We start from the raw sequence: 14,833 nt of genomic DNA on the forward strand, positions 1-14,833 counted from the left end.
CCTCCTTCCATAGCATTTCCTCCCTGCTGGCCGGCAGTCTCTGATTCCCAGGATGCCGGGTATGTGCTGCACCTCCTCCCATAGCATCTCCTCCCTGCTGGCCCGCAGCCTCTGATCCCCAGGATTCCAGGTATGTGCTGCACCTCCTCCCATAGCATCTCCTCCCTGCTGGCCCGCAGCCTCTGATCCACAGGATGCCGGGTATGTGCTGCACCTCCTCCCATAGCATCTCCTCCCTGCTGGCCCGCAGCCTCTGATCCACAGGATGCCGGGTATGTGCTGCATCAGCGCCGCGTCACTCACCTTCTCTCAGCAGATTAGCAATGGGATCACCAGCCACACGTGAAGTCCAGCGCCTCATGTGACCCGGCAGCATGCAACTGTCACATGAGGCAGCGCTGTAGCCATGGACGCTGGACGGGTGGATGGAGATCCCATCACTGGAATGCTGAGAGCAGGTGAGTGAATCTGTGCATCTAGGGAGGTAGAGATGGGGTGGGTGAGGAGGGGGACATTTGGGCAGGGGAGCTGCCTCTGGAAGCCCTATAATGGTTGCTGGCCTGAAGCACGTTATTCATGTTGCTTCATGGAAGAACTGCCCCCCGAACATGCCCTTAGTTGCTGCTGTTCTTGGGTGCTTTGAGTCCGATAGGAGAAAAGTGCTATACAAATGTTAGCATTATTATGTAACATAAATACCATGGCAGTTTACTGAATCGAGCATGCAGAAAAATGTTGTACCCTGCAGTAATTAGTATGCAGAATATGCAACATTTTAATATGTTATTGAATCATCCCCTATATATGAAATATTTGGTAAAGGCTGCAATGAACGCTGTTGGCCAGTGTCCTCTCCTCTCACTACAGGAGATGTGATAGATAAAGACCAATCTGCGGTCACTCTGGCTTATGTGTCACCGTTTGCTGACACCAACACAAGGAAAATGCTGAGCGGCAGTACAGAGGCTGATTACCGGAGGAGCTGCTGCTTGCAGCAAGTATTCTCCCACAATGTCCAGACAACAGGAGGGGGGGGGGCAATCTGATTGGTTGCTGTGAGGTATTCTCCAACAATGCCCAGAGAACAGGAGGGGGGAGGGCAATCTGATTGGTTGCTGTGAGGTATTCTCCCACAATGCACAGAGAACAGGATGGGGAGCAATCTGATTGGTTGCTGTGAGGTATTCTCCCACAATGCCCAGAGAACAGGATGGGGAACAATCTGATTGTCTCTGTTGGCTGTGCTTATTACAGCAACCAGACATTACCTGAGTGTCCGCTGCCATCTTCTTCCCCTTCCTTTTCTTTTTCTTCTTCTTTGGTTTGTCACCCAGAGACGCCTGTAAAGAAGATCAGCCACAATTACATCCCTGCACAGGACAGTCTCCGCAACAAAGGCACAAGAACTCAGGCTTATATGTGCAACCAGAATTTGTGTGAGCTAATCATGTGTGTGTGTGAGCAACGTCCATGCAGATGAAATGTGTGTCCTAATCATATACAGTATGTAAGCAGCATACGTGTATCCAGTGTGTGTGCCTGTCATATATGTAAGAAGTGTCAGTGCTGCTGAAGACACATGTCCAATCAAGTGTGCAAAGGCCCATACACAGGCAAAATCAGTATCTCCCAGTGGGGACATTGAAAGGCTGACAGACGCATCATTAGCCTGCAGGCTAGCAATGTGTTCTGTTGCTATGCGGTAAGGGCAGAAGGACATTGCAGCAGGCACGTCTGTGACATCACACAATGGCGGGGTAAACTGGGATTTCTGACCGAGTAGTAGGGAGCTGCCATACACATGCTGGATTTCCAGCATAGGTGGTCATTGATGGTCTCCTCGGTCGTTTCATCGAGTGTGTACGCAGTTTAAAGAGAGCCCGAGGTTGGCTCATGAAACAAAAAAAAAAAAAACTAGGCTACCTGATCCAGGGGGCTAAGCGGATCAGGTAGCCTCCAAAACCGCCGATCCCGTGGGCCCCAATGGCCCACTTTCACTTTGGTGACCTCTGGGTCACGACGTTGGAATGAGAGATTCATTCTCTCATTCACAGAGTGCAGGGAGGCAGGGGAGTGGCAGGGGGTGCGGCCATGGAGAGAGAGCTGCCCAATGGCAGCTCTGGAAACCCTGCAGGAACGCCCCTGGCGGACTTTTTGAAAAGGGAATCCTTCTCCAACAGTTTACCTCCGAGATAACGACTAATATTGTCGCTAATCTCAGGGGGCCATAGCGCAGCATTGGGGGGGGGGGGGGCAGAGAGCAGCGATGAGGGGATTCAGAGGCATGTCATGAGGCAGAGAACGTGCCTCTGTGTCCCATCTGCCCCCCCCCCCCCCCAAAAAAAAACACCTCAGGTTCTCTTTAAAGGTGCCCATCAGTGATAAAAATCTTTGACTGTACAATCTATCCAAATATGAAGCAGTGTTCTCCCTAGGCTCTTCTGGCTAATTTTGGTCCGGCTGTCATTGGACCACCTCCTCATCCTTCACCTACTAAGTAGGTTGCGCCAGCCCTGCATTTCTTCGTCCCTCCCGGGTACTTTTTCATGCCACCCGGCTGAAAACATTTCTGGGGAGAACACTGTGGTAGAAGGGTACACTGTAAATGTACAGAGTAAATGTACTTTGAATGGATCCTTGAAGAAATCCCTCATATTACATAGAAGTGGTAAGATTGTACAATCAGGATTGTATCATTAATAGGCATCTTATCTAGCGTGTTTGCCAATCATGTATGTAACCAGCTTGCATGTGGATGAAGCATGTACCCAGTGTGCCCTTAGGAAGTGGCTACAGATAAAAAAAGACAAGGTAGGAATATGGAAGTGGACATTTTTATTTGTTTCTAAGGATGCAAGCTGGGCTGATATCCTCCCCTCATCAGTGAGAGAGTGACCTGGAACAGATATGACTTATACAGTCATCCCAATACTATCATAAGTACCAGGTCACTGCTGGAAAACAAGGATAAGGATGACAGGCCTTCGGTTTGCTCCTCTAAAATCAAGTCTAATATGGCCAGTCCCATGTCTCCATGCCGACAGGGTTCCCTGTCCTTACCTGTGAGGGACAGCCCTCATTTCTGCCATTTTGCTGGACCTCCGGTTTGTTTGCCTCCTCTTCATCTGTCAGCCTTGACTGAACCGCTGGGTTTCCGTCTGGATCGCTCTGTGGATCCTCACTGGGATCAGTTATCTGCAAAAATAAATGTGGCAAATATTGACAGGTGCTCTTCATACAACCAGCACAGAAAGGAAATGCACAAACACCAGGGGTGGTGAATACAGTGGACTGGACAATGCACAGGGCAGAGCTTCGATATGGCAGATATCAGCCGGAAAGAGACAGCCTACTACCACTCCCATGTCAGAAGTGCAGATCCTCCCATAAGGTGACAGCAGACAACTGGCCTGAGTGAGACTCTCCATGTTACATATTCCCAACCAGGGCCAGGCCGAGGCATAGGCTGTAGTGGCTCCAGCCTCAGGGCGCAGTGTAGAAGGCGGCGCACAATTCATTCAGCTGCCATTCCTAATTGTGTTTGAAGCAGAAAGAAATAAGAAAAGGGGATACATAGCAGTGACTGCAAGCCAGATAACTAGATATTAAGGTGTTGGGGAGGTTGTGGGCCCTGTGGCCCTCTTAGTCTAATAGCAATCCGTGTGTGACAGCTGGGGTGGGAGGGATGAAGGGGCGCACTTTGGTGTCTCAGCCTTGGGTGCTGGAGGACCTTGTCCCAGCTCTGTTCCTAACCCCCCCCCCCTCCGCCCCCCCATTGATGATAGAAAGGACCAGTGTGGTTTGTATAATAAACCTACGGGACCATTTCCACTAGAGCGGAAATCATACAGAATCCGCAGTTTACCCGCAGGCAAATTGCGTGGGGAAACTCTGCCATAGGGGATAATGCTGCCACCGTCCGAATTGCTTGCCATAGTGGCAGCGAACCCCATAGCCGTGCATGGCACAGCTTCCAGGATTCGGCTGCGTACTCGCAGAACAGGAAGTGCCGCCGCACGTCCGAGCCTACTGGAAACGAAGCCTACATCTTTGGCTTCTAAATTATTTGTTATATGCATGATGAGGGGCGTTGTGGAGGCAGGGTTAGAGTTGTGGAAGGGGCGTGTCTTTAAAGTGACCCAGAGACTAGTAAAAAGCATTTTTTTTTTAACTTACCCAGGGCTTCCTCCAGCCCCATAAGCTCTGATGCGTCCCTCGCCATCCTCCCGCGGTCCGCCCGAAATCCTCCGTTCAGCCGCAAGCAAACCCTGGTAGACGGCTCAGTCTGACTGAGTGACGTAACCCGGGGCCTTCTGAGCTTGCGCAGAAGGCCCCCTGCTGACGTCACACAGCCGCCTACCGGAGCAGGGAACCGCAGGAGGGCGGCGAGGGACGCATCCATGCTTATGGGGCTGGAGGAAGCCCTGGGTAAGTAAAAAAAAAATGCTTTTTACTCTTCTCTTGGTCACTTTAAGTGCCCCTCTTTTTTATCTCAGAGAGTTAGGAGGTACGCATAGGGATAAAAAAAAAAAAAACTAAATTAGACCCCAGACCCCACCCTCATGACACATCCCCAGCTGCACTAGGTTGGACCACCATACATGAGCTAGTGGTGCCCCTTGTTACATACATTCACATCACTCCCTACTAGATGGAATCTGACAACAGCTAACTTTCCACTTAGCACATGACTCATCCCGGTTGCAGTCCCCTCCACCCGGTGGAAGAACACAGCAGTTGGAAGGGATCTCTCGTGTTACAGCAGCTGGAAGGGATCTCCGATGTAACAGCAGCTGGAAGGGATCTCCCATGTAACAGCAGCTGGAAGGGATCTCCCATGTAACAGCAGCTGGAAGGGATCTCCCATGTAACAGCAGCTGGAAGGGATCTCCCATGTAACAGCAGCTGGAAGGGATCTCCCATGTAACAGCAGCTGGAAGGGATCTTCCATGTAACAGCAGATGGAAGGGACCTCCCATGTAACAGCAGCTGGAAGGGATCTCCCATGTAACAGCAGATGGAAGGGATCTCCCATGTAACAGCAGATGGAAGGGATCTCCCATGTAACAGCAGCTGGAAGGGATCTCCAATGTAACAGCAGCTGGAAGGGATCTCCCATGTTACAGCAGCTGGAAGGGATCTCCCATGTAACAGCAGCTGGAAGTTATCTCCCATGTAACAGCAGCTGGAAGGGATCTCTAATGTAACAGCAGCTGGAAAGGATCTCCCATGTTACAGCAGCTGGAAGGGATCTCCCATGTTACAGCAGCTGGAAGGGATCTCCCATGTTATACAGTACATTATAAACAAAAACTCCCAGTTGCAGTTCCCTCTTCCCCCGCTAGGTGGCGGCACAGACCAGCTGGAAGGGGTTGCTCAGTCCGCTCTCCTCCAATAGTTTGCGGTTTCGTCGGTTCTTCCGGTTCCGCGGCTCAGCGGGCTGCGCTTCCTCCTCTTCCTCGGGGTCCTGAGGGGCCCCCGGCTCTTCCTGGCCCTTCAGCTCCCCGCGCAGCCTCCTCAGCGCCCTACGGGACATTTCCACGCAACCCAACCTAGGGCGGCGCGCACGTCTGTCTCCGGAGCGTGCAGTCAAGAGATAGCACCGCGCATGCGCACTTCCAGCCTGTTGTTGCCGCTAGGTGGCGGTATTGTATGATGAGAATGTACTAATAGGAACTCCTCCAGCCGCAAAGAGTTTATATATGAAAACTCTGTATTCATCATCACTGTGCAACTTGTCTAGTTTCCAAATAGGGATATCAATGAGGTGCAATGATTTTATTGCACATTCTGTGCTACTAGGTGGAAGTTGTGTAAAGTGAACTCCAGTGAAAATAATGTAATAAAAAAATGCTTCATTTTTACAATACTTATGTATAAATGATTTAGTCAGTGTTTGCCCATTGTAAAATCTTTTAAATCCCTGATTTACATTCTGACATTTATTACATGGTGACATTTTTACTGCTGGCAGGTGATGTAGCTGCTACATGCTTTTTTTTTTGGGCAGTTGGAAACAGCTGTAAACAGCTATTTCCCACAATGCATCAAGGTTCCCAGACAGGTAACTGCCAGGAGTAGTACTCAAGAGTTTCTTGTGGGAGGGATTTCACCACAATATCAGTCATGCAGCGCCCCCTGATGGTCTGATTTCTCATGTTAACGGGGGTATCAGCTACTGATTGGGATAAAGTTCAATTCTTGGTCGGAGTTTCTCTTTAAGGTGGCCATACGCTGGTCGATTTGCCATCAGATCGACCAACAGACAGATCCCTCTCTGATCGAATCTGATCAGAGAGGGATCGTATGGCCGCCTTTACCGCAAACAGATAGTGAATCGATTTCAGCATGAAATCAATTCACCATCTGTGAAGCTGCCGCGGCCCCCTCCCCCCCCCCCCCCCCAGCATACATTACCTGATCTGGCCGGCGCGAGTCCCCTGGTCTCCGCTATCTTCTCCACGCTCAGCTCCAGGGCTCCAACTTCTAGTGATGGGTCGTTCGCTCTTTGCTGCGAACGACAAGAGCCGGTTCTCAGTTTTAAAAGAGCCGATGCCTCAGCCGCCCCACAGAGCTCTGATTTGCTGTGTAATAAATGGCGCTGAGGCATGCCGGGAGATGTAGTCCTCCTCTTGCAGCTTGTAGGAGTGTATGGGGCGGAGCAGAGCAGTAGCAGGAGGGATTGCCCCAGTCAGAGAAGCAGTCTGGAGACGTCATGGAGACGGGGGCGGGGCTTTTACTCCGATTCTGAGTGATGTCCAGTGATATTTAATGAAGAGCTGATTCAGAGCTGTAAGAGCCGGCTCTTTACTGGGAGCCGATTCAGACGAGCCGATTCTCCGAGAAGAGCCGGAATTCCCATCACTACCAGCTTCACTGAACTTCCTGTCCGGGGAAGTTTAAACAGTAGAGGGCGCTCCACTGTTTAAACTTCCTGTCCGGACAGGAAGAAGTGAAGCCTGCAGGAACCCAGCGGAGAAGGAGCAGCAGGGACAGCGGGGATACGCGCCGGCCGGATCAGGTAATGTATTGCCGCTAGCGTCGGTCGACGGAGATTCAAACGCCGCTATTGACGCACTCCCGACCCGCCGGCGATCGAGCAAAATCTTCCGCACGGACGGATCGATGAGAACGATCGATTTTGGACAGAAATTGATTGTTCGGTCAGCGTTTGCAAAGATTTCGCAGCAGATTCGATCACAGTGATCGAATCTGCTGTATATCGGCGGGAAAATCGTTAAGTGTATGGGCCCCTTAAAGTAAAAATAAATTGAAGCGATGAACAATTGAATCTATCCTCCTACTCCTAAAAATGACTTTTAGATATTGTTTTGTCTCAGCTGAATGTAACAATCTGTCTTTGTGTCTCAGAGTGCTCAGAGTGATGGGGAACAGTTTGTTAATAATTACCACTATTCAGTATCTATAGAAATGATTAATTTTTGCACAGGACCAATAGAGAGCTAATACTGTAGTTGAGGCAGGGCCCTTCTGGGCCCCTTTGGCCTAAGGGCCCTGATGCGGTGGCTACCTCTGCAACCCCTATTGCTATGCCCCTGACAATATTCTTCAAGCATACGGCAAAAAAACAACAACCTTCTAGCAACTTCAGACGGCCCTTCTTTGCTATCAAGATGAGAAGATGCTTCAGTCAATATAGAGCTCCTTAAAGGGGCACTATGGCGAAAAATTATGTTTAATAGTCACTGTACTATGCATAGCTGTTTGTAGAGCATAGTAGTTTACATGTAGTGAGGCACAGGGTTTTTTTTTTAAACACTGACATCAGCATGGTATACATTTGCAGTCACGTCGGCAGAAGTACCTTTCTGACGCGACTCAGCCTGATCCATGTAGTTGTACTTGTAGGAGGCATCTTTCCCTGTTGCTGTAACTGACGTTACAGTTTTCCCCTCTCTGCAGCGCTGGAAGGTTTGTTCTAAATTTCAACTGCACGATCGTGCAGATATACTGATCCCCCATGCGCCGTAAAGAGTAGCAGCTTATCTGCTGTGCGGGGAGTGGAACGCACCCTCCCTCTTAGGTGGGACGCAACTGCGTGTGACGAAGACTGTGGAGGAACGCATCATCATTACTGATGACGCTGCCCGGCAAGGACCCCTGTAGCGAAGCAGGGGGCCGGTGCAGGGGTCGGTAAAAGCCTCAGGTAAGTGTCAGTTTTTGTTTCTAGAAAATATCCTCAGAATTTAATATCTGTTGTCTCTGGGTCACTTTAAAGATATCAGATTGCACCACAACTAATCTCTCTCCTTAAAGGCACACACGCTTGACTAAAGTTGGCAGAGGCAGCTGATAACGACTGCCTCAGATGAATAGTGAGGTGCACTGGTGTATCCAGACGGGGGTTCTGGATGTATGGAACACCCCCCTGAGACTCCTGTACTTTTAAAAAAATTCCCTGAAATCGCTGAAGCAGACAAGCTGGTAAATATACAGAGGCTTGCCTGCAGGGTCTGTGGGAAAAACTCAGCTCTTTCCCTATTGTAAAGACTGCATGTAGACAGCTAAATAAGGTATGTCACAGGTTCAGTGGCGGACATACGGCCGTGCAAGCGCACAGGGGCCCCTCAAGCTCCGTTTTTGAGGGGCCCATTATGTATTGCAGGCGTTTTTTTTTTGTTTGTTTTTTAGTTTTTTTTATCCCCGGGGGGCCCGACTCTTATCACTCCCTCACCTCGGTGGGCCCCCCTCCTGTTATGCTCGGCGCCTAGCGGGAGATACAGCTATTGTCTCCGGGCTGCAGCAGACACTAGAGCACCAGCCGCCTGTCCACTCCTGTCTCCTCCTCAGCAATACCGCTCTGCACTACTTCCTGATTCAGTGCGTGCAGAGCGGTATTGCTGAGGAGGAGACAGGAGTGGACAGGCGGCTGGTGCTCTAGTGTCTGCTGCAGCCCGGAGACTAATAGCTGGCTGTATCTCCCGCTCGGCGCCGCGCATAACAGGAGGGGGGCCCGCCGAGGTGAGGGAGTGATCGGGCCCTCCTCCCAGCCTCGGCAAATGGTCCACCCACCAGGTAATCTTATCTTTCACCCTCCCAGACCGACCAGCCCGCCCCCCAGGTAATCCTACAGCCCGCCCCCCCAGGTAATCCTACAGCTTCACCCCCCCAGGTAATCCTACAGGCCCCCCCCAGGTAATCCTACAGCCCCCCCCAGGTAATCCTACAGCCCCCCCCAGGTAATCCTACAGCCCGCCCCCCAGGTAATCCTACAGCTTCACCCCCCCCAGGTAATCCTACAGGCCCCCCCCCAGGTAATCCTACAGCCCCCCCCCAGGTAATCCTACAGCCCGCCCCCCAGGTAATCCTACAGCTTCCCCCCCCCAGGTAATCCTACAGCCCGCCCCCCAGGTAATCCTACAGCCCACCCCCAGGTAATCCTAAAGGCCCCCCCAGGTAATTCTACAGCCCCCCCCCCCCCCCGGTAATCCTACAGCCCACCCCCAGGTAATTCTACAGCCCCCCCAGGTAATCCTACAGCCCACCCAACCACCCAGACCCAGGTATTCCTACAGCCCACCCACCCAGACCCAGGTAATCCTATAGCCCACCCACCCAGACCCAGGTAATCCTATAGCCCACCCACCCACCCAGACAATCCTATAGCCCAATCCAGGCACCCACCCCCAGGTAATCCTATATCCCACCCACACCCAGGTAAGCCTATAGCCCACCCACCCAGACCCAGGTATTCCTATAGCCCACCCACCCAGACCCAGGTATTCCTATAGCCCACCCACCCACCCAGACCCAGGTATTCCTATAGCCCAAAGGACCCAGGTATTCCTATAGCCCAAAGGACCCAGGTATTCCGATAGCCCACCCACCCACCCAGACCCAGGTATTCCGATAGCCCACCCACCCACCCAGACCCAGGTAATCCTATAGCCCACCCACCCACCCAGACCCAGGTAATCCTAGAGCCCACCCACCCACCCAGACCCAGGTAATCCTATAGCCCACCCACCCACCCAGACCCAGGTAATCCTATAGCCCACCCACCCACCCAGACCCAGGTAATCCTATAGCCCACCCAGACCCAGGTAATCCTATAGCCCACCCACCCACCCAGACCCAGGTAATCCTATAGCCCACCCACCCACCCAGACCCAGGTAATCCTATAGCCCACCCACCCACCCAGACCCAGGTAATCCTATAGCCCATAGACCCAGGTAATCCTATAGCCCACCCACCCAGACCTAGGTAATCCTATAGCCCACCCACCCACTCAGACCCAGGTAATCCTCCACCCACCCAGACCCAGGTAATCCTCCATCCCACCCTCACAGGTAATTTTATTAGCCCACACACCCACCTACCCTCCCGACCAGATAATCTTTTAGCTCACCCACCCTCCCGACCAGGTAATCGTTTAGCCCACCCACCCACCTGCAGCACTTTACAGAGTACATCGTTATGTCGCTCACTGTCCTTTAGAGGAGCTCACACTACTCCTACCATAGTCATAGTTGAATGTCTTATCATATTATTATGTATTTATATAGCTCTGACATTTTCTGCAGCGTTTTACAGAGTACATAGTCACGACACTGACTGTGCTTAGAGGAGCTCACTATCTAATATCTTCTATATGTATAGTAAATAGCGCATCATTTTTTATTAGGAGACAGGGCTTTACTCAAAGTTCCCTGTTGATGTCAACTGCTGAATTAACTGCTGCTAAGTTCATGTACCCGTCATCGCACGTACGATTGCACGTATTTTCTGGGCATATCTGCCGACTTGCTTGCACGTATTTTCTGGGCATATCTGCCGACTTGATTGCACGTATTTTCTGGGCATATCTGCCGACTTGATTGCACGTATTTTCTGGGCATATCTGCCGACATGATTGCACGTATTTTCTGGGCATATCTGCCGACATGATTGCACGTATTTTCTGGGCATATCTGCCGACATGATTGCACGTATTTTCTGGGCATATCTGCCGACATGATTGCACATATTTTCTGGGCATATCTGCCGACATGATTGCACGTATTTTCTGGGCATATCTGCCGACATCATTGCACGTATTTTCTGGGCATAAGGAAATAAATATGGCAGCCTCCATATCACTCTCACCCCGGGATCACTTTAAATTACAGTTAGCTCCGCCCTTATCCGGTCATTGCCACGCCCATTTTTTGACGCGGCGCTACGTGCCGCAGGTTCTATCCACACCCATTTTTTGCCGCAGGTTATAGCCACACCCATTTTTTGCCACAGGTTATAGCCACGCCCATTTTTGCCGGGTCAGGGGGGCCCACAATTGATATTTTGCACAGGGGCCCACTGCTGGCTGTGTCCGCCACTGCACAGGTTGAAAAGTTTTTGACAGTCCCTAAACTCCAGGAGGGCTGCCTGCAGCTTGTGTGAGAGGCTGACCATCCCTTACATTCTCCACACCCCTATGGACACCCCTATGGACAGTATACCTATATCATTCCGCTATTCCCACAATCCTCCCCACCATGTTGTTAATGTTTTGTTTTTGCTTTGGCAATGCTAAATGTATTTGGTCCTGCCAATAAAGCTTTTTTGGATTTGGCTGGCAGGGACAGGAGACACAGTACACGCAAGTAGCCTCTGTGTGATGTGGGAATGCAATACAGATACGCTATCTGCTCTATCTCAGTCTCTCCACTCCACCTGGGGGGCAATCTCCCCCAGGCCCCCTTTCATTCAGTGATTTAGGGCTGGTGTCTGGTGTTTTCAGGTTTCTTGTTGTAAGGCAATGCAAAATACTAGGCTAGCTGATAAAACTGCAATTAAAGGGCAGGCAAGCTGGTATGTATACACAGCATGATGCAGAGCTTGCCTGCATCTTGTTAAACAAGGTGAACATTTTTTGACAGTCCCTAGACTCCAGGAGGGCTACTTTCTGACTTGTGTGAGAGACTGGCAGGGACAGGAGTCCTATTACAGGCAAGTAGCCTCTGTGTGATGTGGGACTGCAATACAGATAATGCTCCATCTCAGGCTATTCTTAATTTCTCTCCACTCCTCTTCTCTCTGGGCTAGTGCACGCCAAAATCACAATAGCAATCGCTAGCAATTAGTGAGTGCGATTTTCAGAGCGATTTCTGAATGAATCACTCAAAAAAAATGCTACATGCGGTATACCTGCGATTTTGAAAAAATTACAACGCTGCTGTGGGAACACCCACATAGGGTAACATTAGCCAAGCGCTTTTTAAATCAATGTTGATTTGAAAAACGCTCAGAAGCCCACCCACCAAGCAGGAGATGCGTGCGAACCCTGTGCGCGATCTCCTGCAAAACAGAGCCCCAGGACTTTATGCCGATTGGCGTGATGCGGTCGGCTAGAGGTTAAGGCGCTATCTTCACCTGACCTAACCTGTAGTGAGGGCTCGTTCACACCTAGGGCGTTTTGCATCTTTTTTTTTTTGAGTGCCGGCGATTCTTAAAAAAAAAAAACCTAAAATCGCTTGTGCAATGAATCCTTATGGGATAGTTCATATCAGCGCGTTTCGTCTGCTTTCCACTCAGCAAAGCGGTGCCTGTACCATTTTTAGGGCGATTTTGCTACAATGGAAGGTATAGGAAAAACGCAAAACGCTCAAAAAATTGCTTTGTGCAGCGATTGCGTTCACGCTTTTAAGATAAAATACATTGTATTTATTCTTTTCCGGGACAAAGAGTTCACTTTCTGACTTGCGTCAGGAAGTAAAAAAAGGAAATCGCTCTGCAAAAGAGCTTTGAAAAGCGCTTTACAAAAAATCGTATTGCGCAGGTAAGCATCGGGAGGGGGGAAAAGGATCACTCTCAAAATCGCAAAACGTGACCTTCAGTGATTTCGATTTTAGATGTGAACAAAGCCTTAAAGTGAACCTAAAGTCCCCCCAAAAAAACGAGATGAACTCACCTGGGGCTTCCCTCAGCCCCCAGCAGACGATCGGTGCCCTCGCAGCTCCGCTCCGATGCCTCTGGACCCGCCGGCGAGCACTTCCGGTTTGGCCGTCACCGGCCGACAGGCATGGGAACGCGAGTGATTGTTCGCGTTCCCAGCCTGTATATCGCCCCCTATGCTGCTATTGCGGCCAGGAGGTCGCAATAGCAGCATAGGGGGCAATATACAGGCTGGGAACGCGAACAATCACTCGCGTTCCCATGCCTGTCGGCCGGTGACGGCCAAACCGGAAGTGCTCGCCCGCGGGTCCAGAGGCATCGGAGCGGAGCTGCGAGGGCACCGATCGTCTGCTGGGGGCTGAGGGAAGCCCCAGGTGAGTTCATCTCGGTTTTTTTGGGGGACTTTAGGTTCATACACATTTACTCCTCCAAAGGAAAAACTTTCAAATAAATGGTCCCCAAACCTCCTAATATACAGAAACACAAGAAGTATAGTATTATATGAGCAGCAGCTCATCAGTGCACCTTCATGTAGGAACTATTCTACCCTGCAACCGTTCCCCCAGGAATGAAATTTCTGCCGGACAGATGAGGCCCCTGCAGAAGGACCCCGCGAGGTGCCCTGAGCAGTGCCTGTGCAGATCGGTGCCTCGCTATTGGCTGGAAGTTGGCAGAAGGGAATTGCAGTGACATTGCCTCAGCCCCGACCTGGGAGAAGGGAGATGAGTGCTGGGATCGGGCGGCTGCTGGCTGAGGGGTGCCGCAGGGGTCTCCTGTGCCTGGCGTCAGGGGCTGCGGGGAGACAGGTGAGAGAGCAGAGATGTACCTGATCTATAGCTCCCTTCTCCTATGAATGTAATAGCCATTATATACCAATTACATAATGCATACCCCTTCTCAATAGGAGTGCTCCCCTCCCACATATGACCCTATAGATAGATGTACCTGATTTATAGCCCTTTTTATGAATGTAATATCCATTATATAACAATTACATAATGAATACCCCCCTCCGAATAGGAGTGCTCCCCTCCCATATATGACTATAGATAGATGTACCTGATGTATAGCCCCTTCTATGAATGTAATCCATTATATAACAATTACATAATGCATACCCCCCCCCCCCCCTCCGAATAGGAGTGCTCCCCTCACATATATGACCCTATAGATGTGCCGCCTCCCCATATGTACCCCCGTAACCATAGCTCTGAGTTCCAGCTGTCCTTTTTTTTGGAAGGACAGCCCCTCTTTGGGAGCCCTGCCCCTCTATTCCTCTCTCCTCCTCATTTGTCCCTCTTTCTATGTAAACATATGTATTCTCTACTACAAAATGTGTTTGATTCTAAACTGTATTCCCATCCTTTAAATTGATATATTACTAATTTTAAAATGTTAGGAAGGAAAAAGAAACGAGGATAGAAAGGACCAGTGTGGTTTGGATTATAAAACAACATATTTTTCTTATGAAAACTTTATGGTATGCGTGACTTGCGTGTCCCTCTTTCTCATCTCAAAATTCTCTTTTAGTTTAAAAGTTCCCATCAATGATCCAGTCTTGATTGTACCTTCTTACCAAATCTGTGTAGTAGAAGGTTAAGGTCCGGTTCGCATGAGCGCTAAACGACAGGCTGCGGCATTCGTGGTTTAAGCTCTGTATGTTCAAGTGAATAGACAGCACCTGTACGATCGTTTACTGTCGTTTGTGCAAACTCCGCTTCGGATCCTGATTTTCCCCGTCGATTCAGGTGATCCTGGAAGCAACAAAGCATTTGAGTGAGAGACCGATTTAAACGCCTATTTAAACTGGCCCTACACTGAGAGATATACTTCAGGTAGTTCCTCTTGTAACAGAATAGTGGTAAGACTGTACAATCAAGATTGTATCAGTAATGGTGGAGAGAAGACATGGGAGGAATCGCTGGCAGACAACTGCGA

At 50.2% G+C, this 14,833-nt stretch overlaps 2 protein-coding genes across 3 annotated transcripts in view; one reads left to right on the forward strand and one right to left on the reverse strand.

Moving 5' to 3' along the window:
* The window catches only part of TCF25 (transcription factor 25), a 77,192-nt gene extending 71,579 nt beyond the window's left edge, over window positions 1-5,613 (reverse strand). Inside the window, exons 1-3 of the mRNA XM_068261437.1 lie at window positions 5,360-5,613; window positions 3,061-3,195; window positions 1,269-1,340 (exon numbers count right to left, since the gene is read on the reverse strand). Coding sequence (XP_068117538.1) covers window positions 1,269-1,340; window positions 3,061-3,195; window positions 5,360-5,536 — 384 coding nt within the window. The 5' untranslated portion in view covers window positions 5,537-5,613. The remainder of the gene's footprint in view (window positions 1-1,268; window positions 1,341-3,060; window positions 3,196-5,359) is intronic.
* A 7,926-nt stretch (window positions 5,614-13,539) lies between these two features.
* Window positions 13,540-14,833, forward strand: part of LOC137539267 (mitochondrial inner membrane m-AAA protease component AFG3L1-like) — a 44,286-nt gene continuing 42,992 nt past the window's right edge. For both annotated transcript variants that reach the window (XM_068261823.1, XM_068261824.1), the window contains exon 1: window positions 13,540-13,701. In XM_068261823.1, the coding sequence (XP_068117924.1) occupies window positions 13,618-13,701 (84 nt within the window). In that variant the 5' untranslated portion in view covers window positions 13,540-13,617. The remainder of the gene's footprint in view (window positions 13,702-14,833) is intronic.

The sequence above is a fragment of the Hyperolius riggenbachi genome, chromosome 11, assembly GCF_040937935.1.
Source record: "Hyperolius riggenbachi isolate aHypRig1 chromosome 11, aHypRig1.pri, whole genome shotgun sequence".
NCBI classification, from domain to species: domain Eukaryota; kingdom Metazoa; phylum Chordata; class Amphibia; order Anura; family Hyperoliidae; genus Hyperolius; species Hyperolius riggenbachi.